General features: G+C 40.7%; 1 protein-coding gene across 1 annotated transcript in view; it reads right to left on the bottom strand.

The window, feature by feature from the left end:
- The window catches only part of taf2 (TAF2 RNA polymerase II, TATA box binding protein (TBP)-associated factor), a 35,623-nt gene that overhangs the window by 3,225 nt on the left and 6,511 nt on the right, over positions 1-25,887 (bottom strand). The window contains exons 7-24 of the mRNA XM_033641340.2: positions 25,649-25,833; positions 25,285-25,398; positions 21,531-21,630; positions 20,116-20,201; positions 19,867-20,002; positions 19,592-19,746; positions 19,213-19,327; positions 18,661-18,770; positions 16,387-16,452; positions 15,945-16,071; positions 15,200-15,325; positions 10,936-11,076; positions 10,420-10,530; positions 9,895-10,088; positions 8,728-8,867; positions 8,320-8,389; positions 7,046-7,155; positions 613-842 (exon numbers count right to left, since the gene is read on the bottom strand). Of these exons, the coding sequence (XP_033497231.1) occupies positions 613-842; positions 7,046-7,155; positions 8,320-8,389; positions 8,728-8,867; positions 9,895-10,088; positions 10,420-10,530; positions 10,936-11,076; positions 15,200-15,325; positions 15,945-16,071; positions 16,387-16,452; positions 18,661-18,770; positions 19,213-19,327; positions 19,592-19,746; positions 19,867-20,002; positions 20,116-20,201; positions 21,531-21,630; positions 25,285-25,398; positions 25,649-25,833 (2,316 nt within the window). The remainder of the gene's footprint in view (positions 1-612; positions 843-7,045; positions 7,156-8,319; positions 8,390-8,727; positions 8,868-9,894; positions 10,089-10,419; positions 10,531-10,935; positions 11,077-15,199; positions 15,326-15,944; positions 16,072-16,386; positions 16,453-18,660; positions 18,771-19,212; positions 19,328-19,591; positions 19,747-19,866; positions 20,003-20,115; positions 20,202-21,530; positions 21,631-25,284; positions 25,399-25,648; positions 25,834-25,887) is intronic.

Genomic DNA, 25,887 nt, shown 5'->3' with positions numbered 1-25,887 from the left:
GATGTAATTTGACATTGCACAATTGCCCATAGTGATTACATTGCAGTCTGTTTGGCCACTGCAGCTGCAGCACTCTCTCAATACTGGACCAGTTTCAACAATTGCTGTCTCTGTTAATCAGGTAGACACAAAGAAACTTGGGAAAATAGGGTCAAGCTGAAAAAAACAAAAAACAAAGTTTTCCTTTAAAAGTGATTCTGGGTGCAAAGGTGATGCAATGGGAATGAGGTATGGCCAAATACTGTTGGCAGCACTATAGTAGCCATAATTATACAGATCCAACCTAAGATAACAAAGTTTTTACAAAGTGGCTACTATCTGTGTGCCATCTGAAAATGTTTATGTTGCACTCGTAAATCAGAGACATTCAGAACAGAGGGAAATAAAGACCACCGAGGAGCTCACCCATTACATCACCATTAGCAAAGAAACCAATGATGTAGTATGTCTTTAACTAACGTGTTTGCTGGCTGAAACTACACAAGTTATGGTCAGTGTCTGAAATACACTCATGGGATCTGTCAAGACATCACTTTAAATTTAGTTCAGTCAGTAGATCATAAAGTGCATTTTGTGTTTACACTAAACTAACTGTCCTGACACAACACTTACAGCTGCGTAGCTCATGCCGACACCGTGGATGCCTATACTGGCAGCTGTGTCCATAACAGCACCAACGCCCAGCTCAGGCTTGATGGTGGGGTTCAGGACAGCTTTCTTCTCCTTCAGGTTTAGCACGAGGCCCAGTTCTGGCAGGGGTAGGCAGGATGGTCGAGTCAAACCAAACAACGTGTAGTAGAGGTTCACAGCATCACAGCGCAGCCGCCAGTCATGAGAGGTACCTGAGAAAGGAAAGGGCAAGGTGAAAAGGAGGTGACGTGAGGGCAGCGGGAGAGAAAACAAAAGGCAAAGCTGGTTAGGTCAAATGAGGTAGAAACAATTGGTAAAGGCTATCTGTCATCCAATGACAGGCTTACACCAAACCACTATTAAAGGTATTTCACTGTCACAGACAAATTTCCAATGTGGGAACTGAAAACATTACTTTTAGCTTGGTTGGTGCGTGCTCTTGTGACATCAGTCGTTTGGTGTAATGTGGTCATAAAACTCAGTCTGAGCTGTCTTTGGTCAAACTTTTTCCTCATCTTCACATTCTGACAAAATCAAACATGTTTAATATTATTGAAAGTTTTTAGTCTCTGCTCATGCAAATACTGAAATTTAATGACATGAACATTGTCAACAACCAATAGCTGCATTCTCTCCAGCACCAAAGTGGGTCGACAGTTAACATGGAGGGAACTCTTGAGATGCACAAGAACATGTCTCATTTCTCTTGCACTGTGGAAAATTAGTAGAAACTGGAGAAGTTGTGGAGTCAGCAAGAGTCAGTGTTTAATCCACTGCTTATTTGATCCACCAACCGGCACTTATTTCAGTGAGAAATGTTATTTGAAACAGTTTGCCTCCCAATTTCCATGCTCCCCTCCTGATAAAACATTGCAGCTAACTAACGGAGCCTGGTAGCAAGTTAAGCCGACAAAGTTTATCTTTATTGATGCAGAATTGACAAAAATACTGTCGACTTATCTCACTTTTAGTCTTGTGTTTTTCAGAGTTATGTGTTTTTGCAGACACAAAATAAAGTGTTAATATGTCAGATTTCTTAAAGGGACGTTGGCATCATATTTTCCACCAGGAGCAGGATGGGAAATAATTTAAAAATAAATCTAGTTATAATCTTGCAAATAGCGACTTTTGTGATCGTTGCAATATCTTATAGTGTGACTAAAACTCACATTGTCTTCAGATGTGAGAGGGTGTCAGACTTAGTGTTTTTAGTCTTCTAGTGTATGACAGGCATTCTATGTGTAAAAACACAACACCAAGAGCACCGTCAAAGATTGCCAAAAAGTTAGCACCAGTATCCTGACTTGAATGATTAGCATATCTTGCTTTTCATTATAACAGCAAGCTTTTCACCCCACCTTCGAGTGTGGCCGTTCGGGAAAGCTATCAATACTGTTGGCCTTCAGGCATGGTCGTGGTCCAAACTACTTTTTCAAACCCCGGCAATTTACCCTGAGCTGCATGATCCTTAACCACACATTTTATCTGACATTCTCACAGAGACAATGTGAACCGAAAACAAGATAATTAGCTCTCAACGATATAAAAGCTAAATACATCATTATATGAGTCATTTGAGAAGCAGTGTGTTGAGACTTGGAATGAATGAAACACTAAATATTGCTGAAGCTGACAATCCAAAGGCCAGGCGCCTAACACTGGAGGTGGACTGCGGCTTTAGAAGAAGGTTGAAATAAATGACTCTAACGGCAACAGAAAGTACTCTGAGTTTGTGTTCTTACGGCACTGACCTTCAGCCAGTGAAACATCATCCTGTGTGAGTGTGTGTGTTTAACACGTGGGGGGGCTTTGGGTTATGGGGGGGGGGGAATAAAACAACCAACACATTTTCATAACATAGTATTTAAGGTTACCACAGTCTGGTCACTTTGTATTTAAACTGGCAGCACAATGCGGTTGTCCAACAGCCACCCACACTGACTGACCCACAAACAAAAGTTCACTGGAAATAATGATCATCAATATTTTTGTTCATCCTTCAAGCTTGTAAGTCAATAAAATGAAATAACACGGTGCAATAAGAGCCCGATGGTCTTCGGGAATATGGAATTGTGAGCATATACTTGTATTTGGGTTTTGAGACGGTGTGTATTTAGATTGGCACACTGAACCGTTACGGCCTGGCTAGCTAGCTGAAAGGCACATAGGACCCCCTGGAAAAGAGAGAAATAATGAAACCTGAGGACACAATAGAAGACAGAGCCATGTGCGTATATGGTGAGGCACCACACCGAAAAGTAGACATTAAACTTTTTCAGTAAATGAACGGAAAAAAACAACCAGATAATGATGAAGGAACCTATAAGGACCCTATTTTGAGAATATTTTAACTGCTCTATGTTGCTATCAGACAGCCCTTTCCTCTGGCCCTACATCTTCTCAACTGAAGAACCTCCCTATTCCTACACATCTCTGTCTTCCAGCCTATTCAGTCTCCCTCTGCAAAAGTTCTTCTTCTGTATACCCTGCTTTATAAATGTATTCTTTTGTCTCCATGGTGAACAACATTGGGTCGTTGCTGTCATAATCACTTTTTTTCTTTTTACTTCTGGTGTTTATTGTCTCTTTCATAAACTGCTGAACGTCTGAGCCGAACAGCTGAACTGTGGCGTAACACTGTGCCTCACCCTTGCACTTATGCGAAGGCATATGGACGTTCTATGATTGAGAAAATGCAGTGCTAAAGGAAATAGATATCTGCGGAAAGGTAAAGCAGGGAAAATATCCTAACTATAGTTTCAATTTAGACTGATATTGATTTGTTTTGGTTTTTTAGGTGGCTTAAATTTGTTTTGCTGCTAGCATCTGTCCCCAGAAGTGCACTGCTTAACTTTTGTCGACACAGCTGCCTAATCTTCCAAACCAGGATTGTGCCGACCACCATGTACTGAAGGTAATACACTGATTACGGATAATTACCTCATACAACCTCACTTCAAAAGATCCAAACTATCCCTTTAACTTTGGTTCCAGCCTCTTAAGTGCTCAGACTTGCTGCTTCTCTCCATTTTTTTAATGGTTTATAAAATAATGATAAATAAAAACCACTATGCCACAGGTATTTTCCCTGTCTTGACAGCTGTTAAGCTGTTAGAGGGGCAAACTTTTTTTTTATAATTCACCCATTTACATTTGGCATTGAGTTATACATAATTAAGGGTGGGCCACTTTGAGTGACAGGCTGTCTGCAGATAGTGCCCTTGGCTTGTCAGCCAGATCCACCCCTTGCTCCTCCACAGCACCGGCCTTTCGCCCAAACCTGGTCAATTCTGGGTCCAAAAAAAACCAAAAAACAAGATGGCACCGGCTGAAATGCTGAACTTGAGGCTTCAAAACAACAGTCCACCAACCAGTGGGTGACATCACAGTAGCTACATCCATTTTTTTAAAGTCTATGTTTTGAACGTTTTGGTAGAGACTGTATGGGTTGTAGCTGCTGCAGCGGGAGTGTGAGCTGTGCACTGGAGACAAAGTCCACCCACACACACATAGTGACAGAGCTAACTGTTAGCACCACAAAGCTAACATTACCTAACTGTTTTGAATGGGTTTAACAACAGTGTTGAGGCATTTCAGTGTCAGTGCCAGTGTGTTGGGACTGTTTAACGGATCAGTGTTGAATGTGTTAGCTCTTTCTAACTGGGCAGACGTTGACCTGACCCTTTGCAGAGAGGCGAGCAACTCTGGATATGACAGCAACAGAAAGTTTGCTAATCTGGCAGGGAATCAGGGCGGTCTTGGATCAAACCCCTGGACCAAAAAGGATCTATTGCAGGTAACATTTGACTGGAGATGTTTCGATACTGCTTGGTACTTCATTACTTCATTATGGACCTTTAAAGTTATCAAGTAACGATGCAAAGCCCGAGGCTCCAGTGGACGATACCAGAGGTTGGAAATTTATTCCAAGTATGCAAGCTGTTATTAATGTTATTAGCATTTTTGTGAAGCTCACCGATCTAGCTGAAAGGTTCACTAAGAAAAGAAGTACACAGGTAAAAAGAAAAAGGGCAGAGAGGCATTCTACTTTATCCTCTACTACATGATGAACTGTAGCAAAGCTCCAAGGTTTGTCCTTTTTCCTCTACTAGAACAGAGAAAAGCAAAGGTCTGGAAACCAGCTGATTGAGAAACACACGTGTTGCATTACCCATTTGAAAACACAATACCAACTCTTCCACTGTGAGTCATTTAAAGTTAATTCAGAACCCCTCGGGATCTATTATAGATGATTACAGAGAACATTCAAACTGTGTCAGTGAGTTGTGCAACAGCTGACTGTTTAAGGTCTGACAGAAGTCTGTCCAGTCAAACACATGTGGAAAGGAAAACTAATTTATCTCTGCCTTTGTCCATCTGAAAGACAGAAAGCCATCTGTTATCTTTCCATCAGTGGGATGAAAACTCAAGTCAGATGACAAAATACGTCAACTGATGGATCTAAGGGAACAGGGTATGGTGCTCGTTTCTATCTTTACTGTAAGGGGCTCTGGTGGGAATGGATGCTGTAGCAATGTAAGTGCTCCTCTCTGTCTACTATTTAACACAGAGAACAGAAATCATATAAACCGAATAAGCAGGCATGAAAAGATAAGGTCCCTGATCACTGCCAATAGCATGTTTAGTAAACCAGACGGGTGGTGAACTAGTTCATCTGGAAAACAAGAACTCTGCTGGATTCTTGGTCTTGGTTCCTGCCTGGTTACTGAGTTTTGCTTTAGTTAGCTCAAGGAGGAGCCCTGGTGGTTCTGAATTTCTATGTCACAGTGACAGAGCCAACTGTGCTGCAGAGACCTTTAAATGCTTTAATCGTTCTTACAAAATGTGCTTTAAATGAAGTCCATGACACAACAAAATCTGGAAGGGGTATGAATGTTCTCTGAAGCCACTTTGGTTTTTGAAAACATTCAGACAGCACCAGTTGGTTGTGAAATAATCTCCACAGATGTCTGAAGCTGCAGTGTCATCAGAAGTGAACTGGTAAAATGAGATGGGCTCCCGTTGTGAAAGATATTATGCTTAGAGTTTTTTCGGCGTCATGGTGAATCGGCACTGCTGGCTTTGACAGACAGCAAAAAAATGACTTACAGTGCGATGCAATAGTTTCTTTTAAGGCTACCCTACAAACATATTCAGGTCTGTGCAATGTCATGACACCTTGACAGGGTGAAAGCTTTCTTGCTCAGGTGGTTTTATGTGAACTTTGTAAAAAATGTTGGTATGACAGGGTTAACGTGGCACTTCTTATACGATCAGTACCTACCAGACCGCATCACAGTGCAGATTTTGGTGCCTCATTTCGGTGCCATTTTGTGTGAGCATTTTTGTGACAGTGACAGCAAGGCTGCAGCGAGCGAAGCACAGAGTATGCGCTTAAACGAAGCAGTGCAGTGTGTGAATACAGTTTCGGCTATTTGTCAGTGAACAAATGCAACAACTCCTCAAGACCCCAGGCCAAGTTTCCACATCCTGCTTTCCACCTGCTGATTAAAGGGGAGCGGGTTAGTCCCAGAGTTAGCCTGCCTTTGGAACCTGCCCAGACTCACTTAAAGTGGATTGTTAAGGTGGACCAGCTATTCTCATTTTAGGGACAATTTCAGTCACTCCTCAACAGATAGTAAAGGAATGTCTGGCTGCTGAGTCTCTCTTGAATTAAGGAGACAATCACTGATCCCAACTCAACATTTATTTTTCTGTTATTAGTGCTGTAACTATTATTTAGTTTAAAATAATTGTGTTGAGTATGTTTTTATTTATTATGTACAACCCCAATCAAAAAAGTTGGGACGCTGTGTAAAATGTCAACAGGTGATTTTTTGAACATTCCACAACCTTCCCAGTCATTTGTTGCCCCTGTCTCAACTTTTTTGGAATGTGTTGTCATCTAATCTAGAGTGTATAATGTTTGTCAGTTTGAAAATTAAAAGCCTTGTCTTTGTACTATATGCAGTTGAATACAGGTCAAAGAAGATTTGCAAATCATTGCATTCTGTTTTTTACATTTTACACAGTGTCCCATCCTCTTTTTGGATTGGGGTTGTAAACTGGTTATGTGAAGTGTTTCACATAAACTCATATTTATATATTTAGGTATACTTTAAACTGTTAAGAGTTATTATATTGCTCAATTTCACTTCCAAATTTGCCTTTGCAATAAAAAAGACACTCCTTCATGTCACTCACTGTCGTTCTGTGCTAATTTTTAGTATCAGTTCAGGCACCATTGCTGTTTTTCAAGTGTGGTTTTAGTTATGGCTTTGTAAAAAACCCAAACAGTACCCAACTCTAATAATAACACATTTGAAACTGACACACTGGCCGTATACTACTGTATATAGTATACTATACTGTGTGTGTGTGTGTGTGTGTGTGTGTTTGCACGTGCGTGTCTAACCTGAGTTCATAAGTTTCCAGAGCTGGTCGACCAGAGCTTCGTTACACAGAGGTGAGTCTGTTGTCTTGGTGAAAGGTGGATTCTTACAGAGCAAACCCAGGATCTTATGTCTGATGTGACAACAAACAAGAAACACAGACAAACAAACAAGAAGATAGAGATCCACGTTAGCTGTGTGTCTGTGAGTTAATCAGTCATTTTCCATTACCTACAGCCTTCTTTCAACAGCAGGTGAGGTTGGTCATTCAATTTGCACAAGCAAGAGCACTAATCCAGATGGTCAATCACACTACAGGGAAACAACAGTAATCCACAGTTTTGCCTGTGTCAGAACATGGCTGCATGTCACTGTAATGGCAGAGGCAGCAGGCCATGCGTTTTTCACTTCTCCTTTCTTGGCACTAAGTTCTGGGATACCAAAAACTACTTTTAGAGGATGAGGTCACATTTTTTCAAGTCTATCTTACAACAATACTGACATACCTATATGCACACTGAAAGGTTTATTGGTTTCTGTTGTTATTCCTGCCATAAAGACGTCCCTTCCTAAAGTGATGTCAATCCCGTTCTATGCAAAAGGCATTTTAAAGTTGAGGTAAAGCTATGAGAGTTCAGCAGTTTGAGATAAACAAATCAAGACATTATCTTCTGATAGTATTGTATTGTATGAAAATCCCTCTTTGTGCTTTTATGGACGGTTCTTTCACTGAGCTGCAGCAAAGGGGTCGGAACATAGAGCAGGAATTGCACTCCAACTTTAGGGGATATACACTTGATTTGTCAAACTCAGACTAATAAAGACTCATTATCATCTTTAGCTGAACCTCTGGCTTCTGTCACCTATTTGCTTCCACTGAAATTGCTTGCAGGAAGGTTTGTTTTTTTTGCGACCATGATGGACAGGAGCAGCAGCCAAAAACTGTTTCAATGTACATTTTGGTATGTAATTATTGTATTAAGTTAAACATGATAAAATGTGAAACATTTTTTATGGTCAAGGGACCAATTCAAAAACACTGCTGCCTACTGGTGAAAATGTGTAAACAGAGAGACATTCTCTTCCTTTTATACTCAACCTTTTGAAGATTTCTGATGGCAGAGTTGACGGTTTTCTGAGTTCTTCTCTTACTTTTAGACTAAAAAACTACTCAACGTTTAAACTTCCATTTAAACGTTGTGGAAAGGTAAGGACACTGTGTAATGTACAGCATGGCTTTGTGTTAACTGAGTGCATATGTGTGCTACGTGCAAATACGTGCTGGCTGTTCGCTGACCTGACATAATGAGCTGGGTCATTCTGGACCATGTTGAGCAGCCACTGCAGCTCCACTGAGCTTCTCTCAACTGCAGGACAAAAACAGATATGCACACATGAGACACAAACATAACAGACGTAAATACAAGGACATGTCACTATGAAGAACATCCTCAAGATCCTGAAGATGTAGATAGAACTGTGTACTCTGTAGAACTGTGGCAAAACAAACACTGTGTTTCTGTGTTTGCACAGACAGATGTATATATTTGCCTTAACTGGCTTCAATATACCCATAACATCAACAGTGACTGATATACAAAAGATCCAGTAATGCTGATCTCCAGGAGCCTGTGAGCTAGATCAATGAGCTTCACAAGAATGCTTATGATGATAACAGCAAGCATTCCTGTGATAAATGTCCTACCTCTTGTATAGTCCACCAGAGCCTCCAGTGCAGCGACACGAACATCAACAAAGTGTCCGTACTCAGCGTAGGACTTGAAGAGTGACGCGTCACTGGGAATGTGACCGTTCTTCTGAAGCTGACGGATCGCACTCAGACAACTGGAGAGAGGGAAGAGGAGAGGAACAGAGGAGATGACAAATGAAAGACAGTACAGATGTGTGGAAAATGAATGTTAAAATATGCCTTTCCATGTCAAAATGATAGCACAATTTGCTCTTCCCTCTGGATAAGTTATATATAAATAATACATTATAATTATATAACAATACATTAACCAAATGTTGTGCCTCCGTCTTTCTTTCAAACAAACGTTAACAGCTGACGGTGGCAGATAGATGTGTGTTGTGTGTCAACTAAAACTGAGTCTACTTTAAAATTAAAGCTATGCTGCCTTCAGGTGCCTGTCAAAAAATATGCCAGAGATGAAACGATTTATAGAATTTCTCAGTAATGTTTACAGGCAGAGGGCACAGAAACTTTAAAGACAAATTTTTAATTTTTAAGAATTGTAAAATTTTCATAAAGTTATCTTCCACGTCCACAATCTAAACATAAATAACAAAAAACAGCATTTTCTTTAGTTTTTGTCACTTTTTAAAATTTCAGCTGTGGGTTGCACATATAACTTCATAACATCAAAATGTCACATCCGTGCCATTACTACCTAGACAACTCTGTCCCATCATTCCACTATTGTATCTTACATACAGACCAGCAAGGTGGCATAATAGCACAATATTCCTGCCTTGAGCAGGGAGAGTAACAGGGATTTATGCGTCAGCCCTGTGACAGTCTAGCGAACCGTCCAGGGTGTACCCCACCTCTCACCCAATGACAGCTGCGACGGGCTCCACTCCAGTGGTATCCTGTTTTTTCTTTTCATTTTGTTGTCCAGTTATTGCAGCTGAATCCATGACAGGTACACTTTAGCCTAATTTCCTAAAAGAATTAGTGGCAGCTTGTGGTTGAAGATAAGACCCCTATCTAGAACATGATCTGATTAGGTGGAAACTAGACCTGTTTTTTTACAGCAATAGGAAGCAATACACAAACATTTTTAATTATTGTAACAAGTGGGATGAAGATCTGTGAAGTGTATACAGGTAAACACACTATGCTCCTAACCTGACAGTGATGGTGTTTCTGAAGCTCGGCAGCAGTTTCTCCATGTTGAGGAATCGTGTGATCTCCTCCAAGATGAGACGGACGTCAGCATTCAAATTGTCCACTGTCCGCACCTCGTTATTGATGCTGATGGCTGGGGTCAGAGAGTTGGTCAGTGCTTCGATCAGATCGGCACGGTAGTAATTATCTGAAAACTGAAGCCAGACAAGAGGTGGTTAAAGATGAGAATGTCAAACCCCGTTTATGAAAGCTCATCCCTGGGGCTGAAGATTTATTGTTGGCATCTAAAATGGCAACATGCAAACATATTGCTTTCATAGGGTTTTTAACAAACCGCAGTTTTAGGATTTTTCAATAAATACATTTTTTAATCACTAATAATTATGATGCTGCCTGAACCTGAAAATAAAGCAGCCTGTATGCACTTGGTAGCTTTTGAGGACAGCCGTGATCCTAACTGTCTAAGCCTTTAAAAGTTACTATATCAGAGTAAATGTGTGTGTGTGTGTGAATGTGAGTCTTTACTTTGTTTTTTCTGTTGTCGTTATACTTGATGAGGTCGAGGATGAAGTTGAGGACATCTTTGGGACAGAGGTTCTGGACATCTCTGAGTAACGCCATGGCAACAGGCATTGTCTGACATGGAAAACAAAGATAAAACAGTTATCATGATTTGATACCGCGACAAAAAAGATGGAAAAAGACAATTTCATATCTCAGTTTTACAGTGTGCTTCAGTGAGGCACATGAGTTTGTATGAGGACTCTTACATTTAGTTGTTCAAATCAACTTGTCAGGGCTGTTGGACAAAAACCCCAAATAAAGAAATACAAACCACTGTTCACAAATCTTAAACCATATTTGTAGTATTTCTGTACTGAAATGTTTTTCTATCAGCCAACATATAACCCAACACTGATATATCTGTGCTAAGCTAAGAAGATACTGACCATGCCTCAAATGATACTTCAAGTTTGTTTCTTTAGTCTGTCGTGAGTAAGTTGTGTGTGCCTGTCAGGGTGTTTTGTTTCTTTGATGTACCTTTTGCAGGAAGTAACTCTGGAAGTTGATGAAGTTGTTGGTCTTGACGATGTTGGGGCAGCTCTTACAGCAGAACATCCGAGTAAACAAGGACTTCATAGCTGGCGGACCCTGCCATGTGCTCACCATAGCATTGGCTATCTGTGAGGTTTACAAGCATACACAAGAAGAGAAGAATGCTGTTTAGTTAAATACTTCAGTTCTTTTCAAGTTGCCACATGTGGAGGACAGCATCTGTCAGGTGTCTTCTAGGGTTGAGCCGATTTAAAAATGTTCAAACCAGTTTGACATTAAGCCAAACACCAGACCAGACCAGTATACCAACTTTACCAGGTGTCCCACTTGACTCCTTATTGGAACATAATGCTACTATGTTCCCACAGCAAACAAGCGCCTGACCATCACAGAACATCTGAGAGGTCTGTCCACGCTAAATTCCATAAATATGCACTTCTGTTCTATCATGTAACCATGTAAAAAACCACGTTCCTTACAAGAGATCAGACTGGAGACGTAACCACTTAAAAGCTGAGTGGCGAGCCTCCTCTCCATCTTCCTATGTTTGTGAGGTTACTTTTTCCAAATAGAAAACACGTGTTTCATATTGTGATATTTACTGGAAATGACATATAATATATATAGCCAGCAGCAAGTAGGTTGTTATTAGCAATGGTAATTTACCAGAAATTTAGCTCCCTGGCAATCTTCCCCCAGCCAGCTGCTGCCTTATTTTGGTTTTGTAGTGAAATGAGGTATTGTTTAGATATGATAAATATATACAAACAGGGTGTCTGACAAAAGTTGCGCTCTACACAGCGCACTGCTTTGCTAGCAGCCAGTTAGGACACCTCTTTAATCAAATGCAAATTGTTGCCATATTGGCGTTGTTTTAGTTTTAGTAGAGACTACCTCTGCCACGTCTCCTCTTGTCACCCAAAAAAAAACACATGAAGTTCTAGTAAACAAACACAGCCTGTGCTGCTCTACTTAAATTTGATCTTCTTCATGTTGAGGTATTCAACTAATGGCATGTCACACACAAGTGGCTCCATTAGTCAGTTCTTAAACATGAAAGTATGTTCATGTTGTCAAAACTGCTTATTACGTATGCAATTCAAGTTGTATTTAGTGCCATGATATGAGCTGCACAGGTTGCTGATGTAGGCTACTTTTTCATTTGCCAGAACATGTCATAACTGCTAATGTCGGTTCAGCTAGTCCGGCAAACTTGAAACTGACCCAGCTCTAGTGTCCTCCATTTGCTGTCGTGACAGTAGATTAAAACTAAATATTATAAAGATTTCTGCAAAGCATGTGGAATGTGAAATGTACACAGACGTATAAGCTGAAGTCTCAAGAGCTGTGGTAGTTACTGGAGAAATACTGCATGGCACACAACTGACAGGTCAAGAATGTTGTAACTTTTATAACAATGTCCTTTCTGTCCGTTATAATGTCTGTGGTGAGAAGTGAACTACAAAGTAAAAGGCAAATATACACGAGTAGCTCATGAGGTTTCCACAGGTATGAAGACCAGTGGCTCCAGCGGTCTTTAGGTTCCAACAGGATATTGGGGAATTTATGTTAATGTGGTAATATAGGGCTAAGGGTCACTGACACAGGATGTTGTCGTTTGGTAAGATAAATAAAGGGGGGCATGCACACCGGAATGCTTTTGAATGTGTGTGTGCACGCATTCACGAACACATCTGTGTTTTTTGTGTGTCAGAGTTTTTAACGTGTGCATGCGTTTGACAGCTTATATGCCCCCCTCCCCACCTCCACAATTTTCAGCCCCGGGCTGTTCCTTCTTCGTTCCAACATTTTCTACCAATAACAAGCAAGTAAATGCCATCCCAACCAATCACAATGCAGCCAAGTCCATCTGAGGTCAGTCATATTTCACTTTGTGGTTGGTGTGGGTATGTAAGTCTGTGAGTGGGAGCCAGAGTGTGTATATGAGTTGTATGTCAATCTGTGTGTGTGTGTGTGTGTGTGTGTGTGTGTGTGTAGTACCAAAGGCCATTATGATGGGGTCTGTTGGGGGTTCTGTAGCCAAACACAGCAACTTAATGAAAGAAGTGAAGTGCTGCCATTTCAGCCTCCACTCAGTTTATCATGTTGTGAAAATATTGGTTCAGGTGGAACCTGAACGGCAGAAAATCCAGTGGGGTTAAAGTTGGAATAAACCAAATCCAGAGAATAGAGAATTTCCTGTAGCCACAGAATAGGATTATTCAGTCAACTGAGCAGCGAGAGTTAAACGGCTGGGTGGCCTTGCTGGCTAGGAAGTTGTTGTTCTCATACTGTAGCTCTCTTCACAATATTGTTTGAACTAAAGAGTTTGCAAAAGATCTTTGATATTTATCACCATAATAATAACTGAGAGAAAAGGGCAGGAAATACAGGTAAGATACTGTCATCCTTGATTAGATATGACAAGTTTCTAAAAAAAATAGTCTTAAACTATGAGGACTGCTAGTGTCTCTCTGTGAAGCTATAAACTGAACTTTGTTTTTCTCCTCTCCCTCCACACATCACCCATCTAGACCTTCAGAACCTTTATCCATGTACTGACCCTTTCCCTCCTCTTACCCTATTTCCTTTCATCTACTAATCCATCCACATTACTCCCTATATCTCCTTTTCCCCTCTCACTCCATCTTTGCCAAGCTACACTCTGTTTTGCAAACCACAGCAAAATGTGCAGAGCATTCCTATTCATGTTAAATGATGTTTTAATCAATGTGTGCCGTCATAAATCTACTGGGCCCTCTGACAGGTGACAACATACTTCAGCCCTGATCTAACTTACTTTTAAAGCTACAGTTCATGACTTTTACAAAATAACTTTTGCCATATTTGCTCAAACTGACACTATATTCACACAGAAGTTTGTAAGACAGATACTATGTGAAAAAATCTTTTTCCTCCATTCCCTCTTTGCATTTCTGAAGAGCCAAGGAGAGTCGAACGCAGCTGTCAATGATGTCAATCACTGCTCGTGAACTGCAGTTAAATTGTGAAACTAGGCAGCGCTGATCAAATATGAAACAAGATTCTGTTCTGTCTCATATCCTACTGTGTGGATATCGTGACAGTTTCAGCAAATATGACAAAAAGTTGTTTTTAAAAACTACATTGTATCTACTTAGGCAGAAACTACAGTGGCTGGCCCAACAGGCTTGACAAGCAACTTCCTCTGAGTGACAACTGTCCAACCACCATCCCTACATATTCAGTCCCAATAGTCTTACCAACAGCCACTAGTTAGCAACACCTCTGGTATGATATACCTTTCCTGAATTATGTCTTTTGACCTGTCTTATCAAAGAAAAGAACACGGTTTCAATATGAAGTTTTGTGTGAGTGTACGAGTAGAGGCAAGTCAAAAGGCCATCAGGTGGGTACCCGCTCAATAACTGCTCTTTGGTTGAGTTGGTCTCACGACACATAGAAAGCTCACAAACTCAACACAGCCCTCTGTAGCAAATTGGTAAGGAATCTTAAACCCAATCAGTTATGCTATATATATAAAATGGACAAAGCAACAATGTAACACACATTCCTGACACTATAAATGTATCTACAGCCCCACTCCCCTTGCACAAAAACCCCAACAACACCCATTTAAACCTGCCTTTGGTCTTTAGTGGGAAAGTTTACAATTGGCATTCATTCCTGTACAAATGACTCTGCAGTAGTCACAGACATTTATTGGCTACAGCTCTGAATGGCAATGATGGAAACATGAGACCCAGGTGAACGGGTGTCATGTTTCACCCCTTTTCCGGCATGACGCAAGGAGGCACTGCCACAAATTCTGTCCATCCCTGTCCAAACAGCCCTTGAACATTTTTCAAAATTAGTCTGGGCTGAGTCTGAATGAGAGACTGAATGAGTAACAGAAATAACCACCGTAACATTTTTTCACTGGCTGCTTTCTACTATGTACTGATGCCAAAACTGTCATCTTTGCATCATACGGAAGTTACTTTTTTGCTGATGTATAAATTGGACTTGGTGATACCTGAAGTGACTGTTACTCATATTAAGTTTGTATGCATGATACAGAGTCCAGAGTTCATCTCAAATTTATTATGAATTAAGCTGTGGAAGAGTACACCCTGAGGTAGACCCTGCATCCTCAGATCCCTCAGATACTGTCAAAGTTTCTGTTCAAAATTATTATGCTCCAGTGTGAAATACAAAACACACACACACACACACACACACACACACACACACTCTCTTAGACACATACCTTGGCCAAACAGAAGCAGGCTTGCATACGGACTTTGTAGAAACACTGTTCTTGCTCTAGGATGTCCGTCAGAGCCAGTCTGGAGGCAGGAGTCGGGAACTTCTCCAATGCTGAGATGGCCTCCTCCTAACAGAGAGATAAAGTACATGCTCATCTGCTGAACATCAAACCGCAAGCTGGGAATGTGCTTTATGAACATTTCATCCTGTTCAAATCCACTACAAAATCTACTTATCAAATCAAAATCCTTTCAGATCCCTTGTCAAATCTAATTACATTTACCTTTAAACATCTGAAAGTAACTGAAGGCTAAACTCAAAGATGTCTAATCAGCTTTTGTTAGCTGCAAAAGAAACACTGAAACACTCCAGTTTATGCCAGCAGCCTAATTAATGATCACAGCCTGCAGCCACAACCTGAAAATACAGCTTGAAATGTTAATTAAACGTTTCTGACTTTAACCCATGACAACTACATTCAGCTAAAAATGAGGAGCTGCTATTAACATTTTTCATTTGCTCTTGTCTAATAAAAGAGAGTAAGGAGAGATAAAGGGATTGGTCAGAGCTGAGACTTAAAGAATCCGGGTAAGCACACATTAAGAGTGGAGTGATTTGCCTCAGCAGTAGGTAACAAACTGAACAAACTGCAGGGTGGCATGGTCCACGTGGATGTTACTTTAATGATTTGCAAATGCTGGGGAAAAAAGCAAGTGTGAAGAAGTGCACTCTTGCCATTAGCCCACCTGTGCAACTACATCCCTCTCATAGCGCAGCTGATACTGCCACATGAAGTCGGCCTGCTCAAACTCCACCTTCCTCAGAATGGACATGTCAGGGTCGATCCGGATCCAGAGGAGAGGAGAGTCAGCACTGCAGACGTAACAGGAGAAAAACACATGAGTGGGGGGAAAAAAAAAAAAAAAAAAGTACTTCAACTCATGTGGGCACCTCAAGGTAGATGTGGAAGCTGCTTCTGAGACCTGTTAGTACTTTCACACAACATTTAATCTTAACACAGTGTGGCTGATATGAATCATGTGGATGTGACAGCTCAGCAGGTAGAGACAGCTGAAAGAGTCAATTCAGTTTTGAATCCAGTATTACATAATTGTAATGCAGCTGCAGCACCAGAAAAACACAACATTCACTTAATATATTCAAATAGTGCCAGCAGTCATGTCTTACTCCATGGCTGATAAATCCATGTCAACTTCCTCTCCATTCATCAGAGGGATCTTCTTTTTCTTGTTTCTGGGAAAAGAAACCAACAAAACAATCAATCAGTCATTAGTCAACCACAAACTAAGGACTAACTTGAGGAAGATTCCTTTTTTTTTTTTTTTTTTAACTTTCTGATGTTTCTGTTTCATGAAAAAGACACAAGACGACTGAGGAGAAAAACAGCAAAGATGGGATCAAGTGCCTAGGTTAACAAACATATCAGGAGGCACCACAGGGCCACCAAGAAACTGGATGTTGCAGCAAAGACAGAATTAAGTAGAGATACATTTTAAAAAAAAAAAGTCAGAAATAAATAAATTCCAGAGCCCATCTTGTGGTGGGATCACTCAAGCCATGATACAGGGATCCATGATTTAAAGCTAATGTTGGCCAGGAACGTAAAATGGGGAGCCAATGCTCGGACTACCCATCTTGGAACTTGGCCTTCATTTTGATCTCTACTACACACCAGTACAGTTTCAGGACTGCAGCAAGTATGGTTGTGAACTTATTAATCAAATCTATCCCCAGACAGACAGACATTAGGGATGGGGGAAGTTTCCGAATCTTAGATGCATCGCGATTCGGACGTGGACGGATCTGAATTGATTCACAAATTTCGATTATTTAAATCTGTTAATTAGAGTAATACAGAAGGTTCTAAATAATGCGGAACTAAGAAGCGCGGTACATGTCATCTCCGGGACACTTTGGGATGCGCACCTGGAGCAGACACGCCGACACGCGCACAGAGGAAAACAAACATGGCTGACTGCCACCCACCTCGCCGTGAGATCTGAACAGCTCCTTCTAATTTAACAGCTCCTTCTACAACATTGACGGTGGAAGCAAACTGGACAAGAGCCACGTTATATGTAAGCTGTGTCGTGCTAAAATAAAATACTCTGGCAACACAGCAAACATGAGAAGCCATGTAACTCGATACCACCTGACGGAGGAGTCAGGGAGACGGCAGGCTGTTGTTGCTGCGGCAACTAGTGGCGCTACCGACCAGAGAACAATCGAGGAAGCAATTAGAAAGCTGCCACCCTCATCGGAAAAGGCGAAGGGAATTACGAGGGCCATTGCAGCATTTATTGCCAAGGATTTGCATCCTTATTCTGTCATGGAAAATCAGGGATTTCGAGCACTGCTGCATACATTAGAGCCCAGATACACCATCCCATCCCGACGCTATTTCACCGACACTCTACCATCAAACCAAAACAGAAGTCATGGCCTCGCTGTTGAAGGCAGGTAGGAACGCAGTTACATGTGATGCGTGGACGTCTGTCGCCACCGAATCATTTGTTACTCTAACTGCGCATTTTATCTTGTGATTTAAGATACCTGTTGTTACCTTTGGTTCCGTACAACGAAGTTGTAACTTTCCAGTTTGCACACATTTCCATTTATATGTTTAATAAAATATAATGGAAATGAATTCAACTGTTTCTTATTACACATGCACTGTTTTTAAAAATTGCAAGTGTTGAATGCTTATTCAGTGAGACAAAAAGAAATGTGTGTTGTGAAAAAGTGCATCAATATACATAAATTAAAGATGCATCAATAATCGTTTTATAATCGAATCGTAGCTCCTGAATCGTAATCGTAATTGAATCGTGAGGTGCCTAAAGATTCCCACCCCTAACAGACATGCAGACAAACACCTGCCAGAGTACTCAGAACCATGTTTGAGGTAGATCCTGCTACACTAGGTGTCAGCAGGAGCACATTTTGCCATGCTGTCTGGCACACACACACACACACACACACACACACACAGCCTCATTAGTTGAAAACAACACCAGCTGTCACGATGTGGAGGCAGCTGGTAAAAAACTTAATACAAAAACTATACGAGAGCAATTCCAGTCGAAATTACAAAGGAAGCAATATACATACATCACCCACAACAAGTGTTGGACCTTGCATTAATAGTGCAGCACTGTCTAAGCAAAGTGAAATGGGTTCCAAAAAGAGGAGCAGCTTCAGCAGTGTGGAATAAACTATAGCGTTCTGAATGTTTTATGAATAGCCCCGGACATTTTTACATACTTTTTTTTTTTTTTTTTTTAACAGATTTTTACAAATTCTACCCTGAAATATCATGATATTATTTAAGGTCCATAATGCCCACCACCACTAAAAGCATACACTGGAAAAGAGTTAAATATAGTAAGTAATAAAATAGCTCTGTATTCATATGGTAATGTGTTGTTTAGCAGTGTGTACCTTCTGCTCTTGGAGTGACAGGGGATGTCATGTTTGAGGCTGTTCTCCTCTATCTGCAGCGTGTGGTTGAAGGATCCATCCAGCTCCTGCACTGTTACTTTGATGGGACCCTGCAGGGAAATATACATCTGATTATTGACAGCAAAAGTAATGATGAATGTGATGGTACTTCCAGCCCCTTACAGACCTGGAATCTGTAAGATTACTACATTAATTTATTGGTTTAAGTGATGGATTCTTGTGTGGGGAAAAATACACTATCCAAACATGAGAGCACTGTTTAAGGAAGAACAGCAATGGTTTTTGTACCACCTTTGGTACACACCATGGATGATTATAGAGAGAAATTGTTTTTTTTTCTGTTACTCTTCACTGTAAAAAAGACATTAATCCATTCATTGACTAATAGTGTCAGTAATCTTGGGCATGCAGACTAGATTTGTGGCCGCAGTATACCTTGGTTTTAATCAGAAATTCTCATCTGACACTGTAGTAAAAAAAAAGAACTACCAACAACACAAATGGACTTCAGATACTGTGTCCAACGCTCACCACATATTTCTGAGTTCCAGATGATGTGTAGTCCTGACGGATCTCCAGCTCGAGCACGTTTCTCTTCCTGTTGAAGGCAAAACTGCCAAAGAATTTCACCACAGCACTTTGGTCTCTGGGTACGAGAAGTTAACCAAGATAACCAAGAAAAGTCTGAAAAAGCAACCAGCTGAGAGAGACAGCTACACCAAGCTACATTTACTAATAACATTGCAGTGATACTTGTGGTTCTATTGCAGTGACATGGTCCTGCAGGGAAACTGCCACGTGCTTTTATTGAAAGAGGATGTAAGTTTTGTTAAGCATTTAACTTATATTGCTCCTACAGTGCAACCGGTTCACTAATAGTCACCAAGATTCATTACAGAAACAAGGATACACCCATTGTTTGATGAGGGGGCCTATGTCTTTGCCTGAGACATTGGAGATGGATTTGAGGAAGGCGTGAGTAGACAGAAGCATCTGGCTCCACATGTGACTCTGGTACTTCTGGGATGAGGCTGTGCTGGCCAGGCTCAGAAGCTTGTTGAAAACCTGCAGGAAGGCCGCACAGAGGACAGCAGGCAACAGAGAATTCAAATTAAGTCTAAACCAGCTTCTGTTATCAAGTTAACAAAGCCTGAGTTAGACAAGAAAATGCTGGCTGTGTCTAACCTGCAGCATGAACTCCATACTGATCCTGTTTTCTATCAGCCGCATCACCAGGTGGGCCTTACACTGGAACATCTTGAAGTACTCCCAGGACAGAGTGTGGGGGTGCTTGATGGAGAAGTGGAGGTGGGGAGTCGGACTGAAAAGAAAACAGTTTGGCCGTTATGTCATGCAAATATAGTCCAGAAAATGACTTGTAACTTATATTTCAAATGTTAAAACAGGGATTCAAATTGAAATTGAATGTGTTACTTGTCCTTCTCTTTGCCTCCACTGAAGGTTGGGTGTAACAGAACCCCTCCCATCTTTAGCTCATATTCCACAATCTTGTCCAACTCCTGGAAAACAAACAAATAACAAAATAAATAACATTTACAAAAGCTCTTCCTTTTTACATCTCATGCTCATCATTTGTAGAGCTGCTACTAACAATATTATTTTAATTGTCAATTAATCTGCAAATGATTTTCTCAAAATATTTAAAGGTGCCTGCTACAATTTCCTAAAGCACAATATGATCTATACAAATTGTTGTTGTTTTTTTACAAACAGTCCGAAACACAAAAATAATCAGTTTACACTCAGATATGACAAAGAAAAACTGCACATTCTCACAAGTAGCTTTAACCAGTAACTGCTTGGAATTGATTCATGATTGGAGCTCTAATGAAATGCCAAATGTCAATGAAAAAATAGGCTACAACAAGACATGAAAAAGTAAATAGATTTTGATTATAGTGAGGAGTTTAAATTGCCTGTAGGTGTGTATGTGAATGTGAATGGCTGTCTTTCTCTAGGTGTCAGCCCTGTGATAGTATGGGGACTGTTTTAAGGGTGTTAGCTGGCATGTGCTGGGTTTTTGCCGGTATCACGTGTAGCTGTCCAGCAGATGAAAATGTCAAAAAAAATAAATGTATTAATAGAATATTAAATTGCCTAATATTGCGTGACCTGTAAGATATGTTGCCAAGACAAGTTGAATATAACATGACGCAGACCAGATTTTAGGATTTTTTTCCCCCACGGAGCACCCACACAAGGAAGGTATGTAGACCTAGCTATAATATCATAGCTGGTTTGACTTGACTTTGGTAATATGGTTTGACAAGCTGTGATTAACACAACTGGGAAGTGAATGCGGATCATTGTTTTCAAAAGTCTCTGTTTTTTCCCGTCCAGACTAAAACGCAACACTGTAGTATTAGAACAAAAATGGGGTCAGACTCAGCAACATTTTCAAAGGTCTCTGATTTAGGGGTTCCAAAACGCTGGAGTAGCATAGACACTGGTTGTAAATACAGCAGTAGTTGCTGTAGTTGCGTTGTAAAACACAAACATATTGTCGATGTAGCCTTAGTGCCACCAATTCTGAGAGTTTTCCCTCATTAAAGGGAGATTTGCCTGGCATTATATGAAGCGCATAAACTTAAGTTGCCTCCTCCAACTTGATGATATTTTTTCTTGACATTTTAAATTTTTAGGAAATATTAGTTTACATTTCTAATGAGTGAGGCCACTGTTTAAACTACAATAACAAGACGACATGCATCACTAGATAATTGACAGATAGATTACATGGTACGTCAACATCTTAGGAGTTTTTACCAATTTCCTGAGGAAACCTTCTAAGAGTTATGATAGGAAAAATAGTTGAAACAAAAAGTCACCTCTTTGATCCAGTGGCGGTACTCATTGACTCCAAAGGTCTTCTTTAGGTAGAGGCCGTAGATGTAGCCTGAGATTCCCTTCAGCACCCACTCATCACCCCTACAGAGGTAACATACAATGTCATTGTAGTCTGAACATACAAATACAAATCCTTGCAAAATATCAGTGAATTCATAGTTCTCTTTATGGTTTATGGTGCATGTCCAACCTTTCAGGAAATACTCAGAATGAATAATAGCAAATGAAGTGCACTTTAACTCCATGACTTAAGTACATTAACTACAATTTCAGTGTCACTTTGAAGGGCCTCTTTTTAGCTTGTGATTCATGGCAACCAAGAAGTGTGAAGCTACTCAACAATCGGGCCAGAATAAACAGGAATATGAACAGGAATATGAACATACGACAGTGACACCTTGAAACTGAGCGAACCCTGTTGCCCACACTGTTTTGAGCTCTTTAAAAGTGAACACCCTTTTTACAGTATTTAAGGCCACACTTGTGTTGCTTCATCACTATATAATTGTAAATTTTACCCATGTGGCATTTCTAGGAGGAAACCTGGCATGGCAAACACAACTCTCATAAATTTATCAGCCCAGATTTATTAGCTTGTAAAAACAAGAGACACAATACGCTGATTCAACCTTGGTGGTTTCCCTGCTTGATGCTGAACTGAATCCAGTCTGGCTTGTGTAGTACAGATGATTTCATCTGTGTATCTGCTATCAACATAATGGAAGGTATGGAAGTGTTTTCGATCCACTCTTTGCCCCATTACAAGATCATATTATGATTGATAATTAATAACTGTTGAACACGGAAGCTGCAATTTTCCTTTCTTTCATGATCTCAACCTCCCAGATGGAAGAAACCTTTCTTGAAAAGCAGCCCCAAAGCACTGGAAAACTGCAAAATGTCCAACAACACAGCTTTTTAGACAACGAAACCTTTTAATATTGGTCCATCTTCACAACAGCACAGCAGACATTCATTAACAAACATAGTTCATCTTCTATTAGACACGCAAGGCAGAGCTAATGGTAATCCAAGCTCTTGTTTTCTAAAGCTCATGAACAACTTCACTATTTGTCAACATGGTTTCAAAGATTTGAAAAAAGAGCAGTTTCTCTTTTTCTTGTGCTTTCTCTTTTATGTCTGACAGGCTACTGAGCATGGCCTGTTTCCAATTACAGGCCCCAGTTAACCCCCACTCTGATTAATTGCTAGCAGGCAGCTCCATGCTTTGCTAAAATCAAAGAGATCTGACTTTCCTGAGGTCGTTTCTTACACGACACCAGCCGGCTCAACAATATAAGCAAACCAAGGCTCCACATCTGATGTGTGTTTAGAGGTCAGCGAGGAGAGAGGAGGAAAGGGGAGGGGGAGAAACGAGGATGCGAGGAGGTAGAGGTAGGACACCCAAGCATTTCTCTCCACAGTAATAGCAGCACTAGATAGTGTTAAAGTCCTACTGATGGGCCTCTTAACACAAGCAAGCCTCCCTGTATTATTCCCTCAGTCTCTCACACACGGCGACCACACTGGCCAAGTTGCCAAGCAGTAACACAACGATCCATCATGTCGACGTATACAGTCATTCAGGCCAGCGCTGGCCCGACTTCTGACTCCTAGTACTGACAAAACAGCTTAGTTCTGTTGTAAATCTCTCATCACCAGCCTTATATGAAAACGTCTGAAGGCTAAATGTTACCACACTTCTAAAAACGACCAGAATGCAGTGGGGAGAATTGCTGGGCTCTGTTGAAAGTGGTTTGTACATTATGTGTGTATGCCTCCAAACAATGATGACAGTACTTTTCCATTACATATAAATCTGGCCCTTTAGGTTAATTTAAGTTACTCAGAGTCTCAGGAGGCTTAGTTGGTACAATGCAGCCTTTGATCTCATTTAAAGGCTGAAGTATTTCTACCTGATTCAAATGGCCACACTCAAAGAAGGCCTGCTGTCAGGGAGGAGTGAGACACAATGAACTGTACAAATGGGGGTAACAGCACACACTTTTGGACAGTCTCTCATTGAAAGCACTGCGCTTGGTTGTAAATGTAAAAAGTTAAGTTAGTAATTCTGTGAAGAATATAGAGAGCCTGACTGAGAGGTTCAGACCCAGCATACTATTATAACTCTGCACACCTGGCCAGCCACTGTGTAATGGAGGAATGATTATCTTATTGTCTGTTTCAGAAAGTTAAGCAGGCTTTCAACTCTGTTGGACAACAAACACTTTGTTCAATGCGTACTGAGCCCTATAGTCAAGAGCTAGTCTCATAGAAATTTATGCATGCCTGATCAAAAAAAAAAAAACCTTTGAAAATGTCAATGCAATTTGTAGTGCTTTAAATCCGTCCAGGAAAAAACAAGCACTTATTTAAAAGGACACTCGTTCTTAAATAAATGCCAGTCACATCCAGAAAAAAAGCTTCCAGAACACCATCTCAAACCGAGCAATCAACCGTTGGCCACAAGTTAGGGGTCAACAGTGCCAGTATTACACTCGCACTTAACCCTAAAAATATGAGAACTGGAAAAATCATTAACGAGCACAGTGTGCAAGTAAAGATTGCAACCTACTGTAAGTTACAAATTGTTCAAAACTACAAATCCCACAATTCCACAAGCTGCAATGCGCTAATTAGAGTGCAGTTTTCTGTGGTGACGCAGCTGGTGACAGAAGAGAGAGACATGAGCACGGAAGAAATATATTCTTATGAGAGGCCATGAGTTCATGTTATACGTGCAGACATCAATAAAAAAAGTCCATTAATAATTATTTTGAAGGAGGCTTCACACTTTGTATTAACAGAGGCGGCTAAAGTTAACATTAGCATGCCAGCTGGTAACACAGGGCAACTGTGAAATAAGCAAATGAATATACAGTAACCTCCGCTGTCACTTCATCATCCACTGGAGTCACGCAGACAGAACACAAGGTACTGGATTTAATTTAAATCGGCTCAAAATGTCCCTATTCTTGTGTCTTCCACTTCTACAGTCCTCTACTTGTTTTCACATCATAATTGCACACAAGCAGTCAAGACGGAGTGAGACCAAAACAACCTGGTGACATACACTAAGATTATTTTTCCTTTAGTCATTGAGCTCTTTAGCAGAAAGGTTTGTGATGGTTTGTGTTATTGTTGACTGGCACACAGTAAATATGCTCTGTTCTGTCAACATTGGATTGTGTTTTTAATGTGCTAACTGGCTAACTAGTGTCAAGGCGGTCTTCCAGTTTCCCTTTTTCAATGACGAAAACAGACTACATCAGTTTGCTGGGATGGAGGGGTATTTTGTTTCACACAGGCACAGAACGTACATGCTGGTTGGCCGTCAGCTGTAGTCTTTACGTTGTGTTCATGTGCAACTTTTTGTTTGAGCAGGAGAGATTTCATTGCCAGTAGTTCTCCGAAGTCGGTTCGGTGTGTCTTGGCCTTAATAGCACTTGTGGGAAAAAGTTAAGTGTTGAGCCCTGCCACTACAATGTTTTAACTGCTGTAATAAATACTATGTTTGTTTGCTTTGTTTTTATTTAATTATAATTATCTTTAAGTCTGTTTCCTGCTAGATGCAGAAAAATGCACCCACATAGTCCACAGAACTCTCTTGATTGACACTATGATTAGCCAATGAGAAATGAGCCTTCAATATCTGTAGACTCCGAAAGGCACATCTGCCGGATTGGCTCAGACTTCCTGTCTCAGACTTGAAAGCCTCACTGTGTTGATTCTCACCATGACATCCTAGAGATGAAACAGCCAAAGAACTGCTGAGCCAAGGCCTGGGCCAGACAGCGGCGTGTCACCGGGGTCTGGTCTATAATCAAAGCACTGTGGAGCAGGTTGGTGCTGAAAAACACAGCCAACAACTCAAGTTGAGATCGAATTAGATAAATACAGTGAATAAATACAGTATGAGTACAATCTGCAACATAGACAGGTTAGTGTAAATTAACCTCAAAGAAAATACTGCTGGCTCTCTAGAACTGGGGATGTCTTGGACAAACAAAAAACATTTGCACAAACAATTATGTGGGGACACAACCTGACCTTACCTTAACAGACAAAGAGTCAGACACACACTCTATCTCGTGCTTACCTGAAGATACTCATGGAAGCATAGGAGGACACTTGTACATAGGCCTCATCCACAAACACAGTCTTGAAGCAGGCGTAAGGGTAGCGGCATGTCAGAATCTCCTCATAGAACTCAAAAATCTCATGTAGGTAAGACATGGTGTGTTTGAGCAGCGGCAGCAGCTGTGGCAGGCAGAAATGGGTCACCTAAGATGGGACAGGAAGACAAAGTACAGTGTCATACTTATATATTCAGCTCAT

The sequence above is a fragment of the Epinephelus lanceolatus genome, chromosome 10 (genome assembly GCF_041903045.1).
Source record: "Epinephelus lanceolatus isolate andai-2023 chromosome 10, ASM4190304v1, whole genome shotgun sequence".
In the NCBI taxonomy this organism is placed as follows: Eukaryota; Metazoa; Chordata; class Actinopteri; order Perciformes; family Serranidae; genus Epinephelus; species Epinephelus lanceolatus.
Note: the sequence above shows the minus strand (reverse complement) of the source record. Positions and strands in the feature narration are given on the sequence as shown.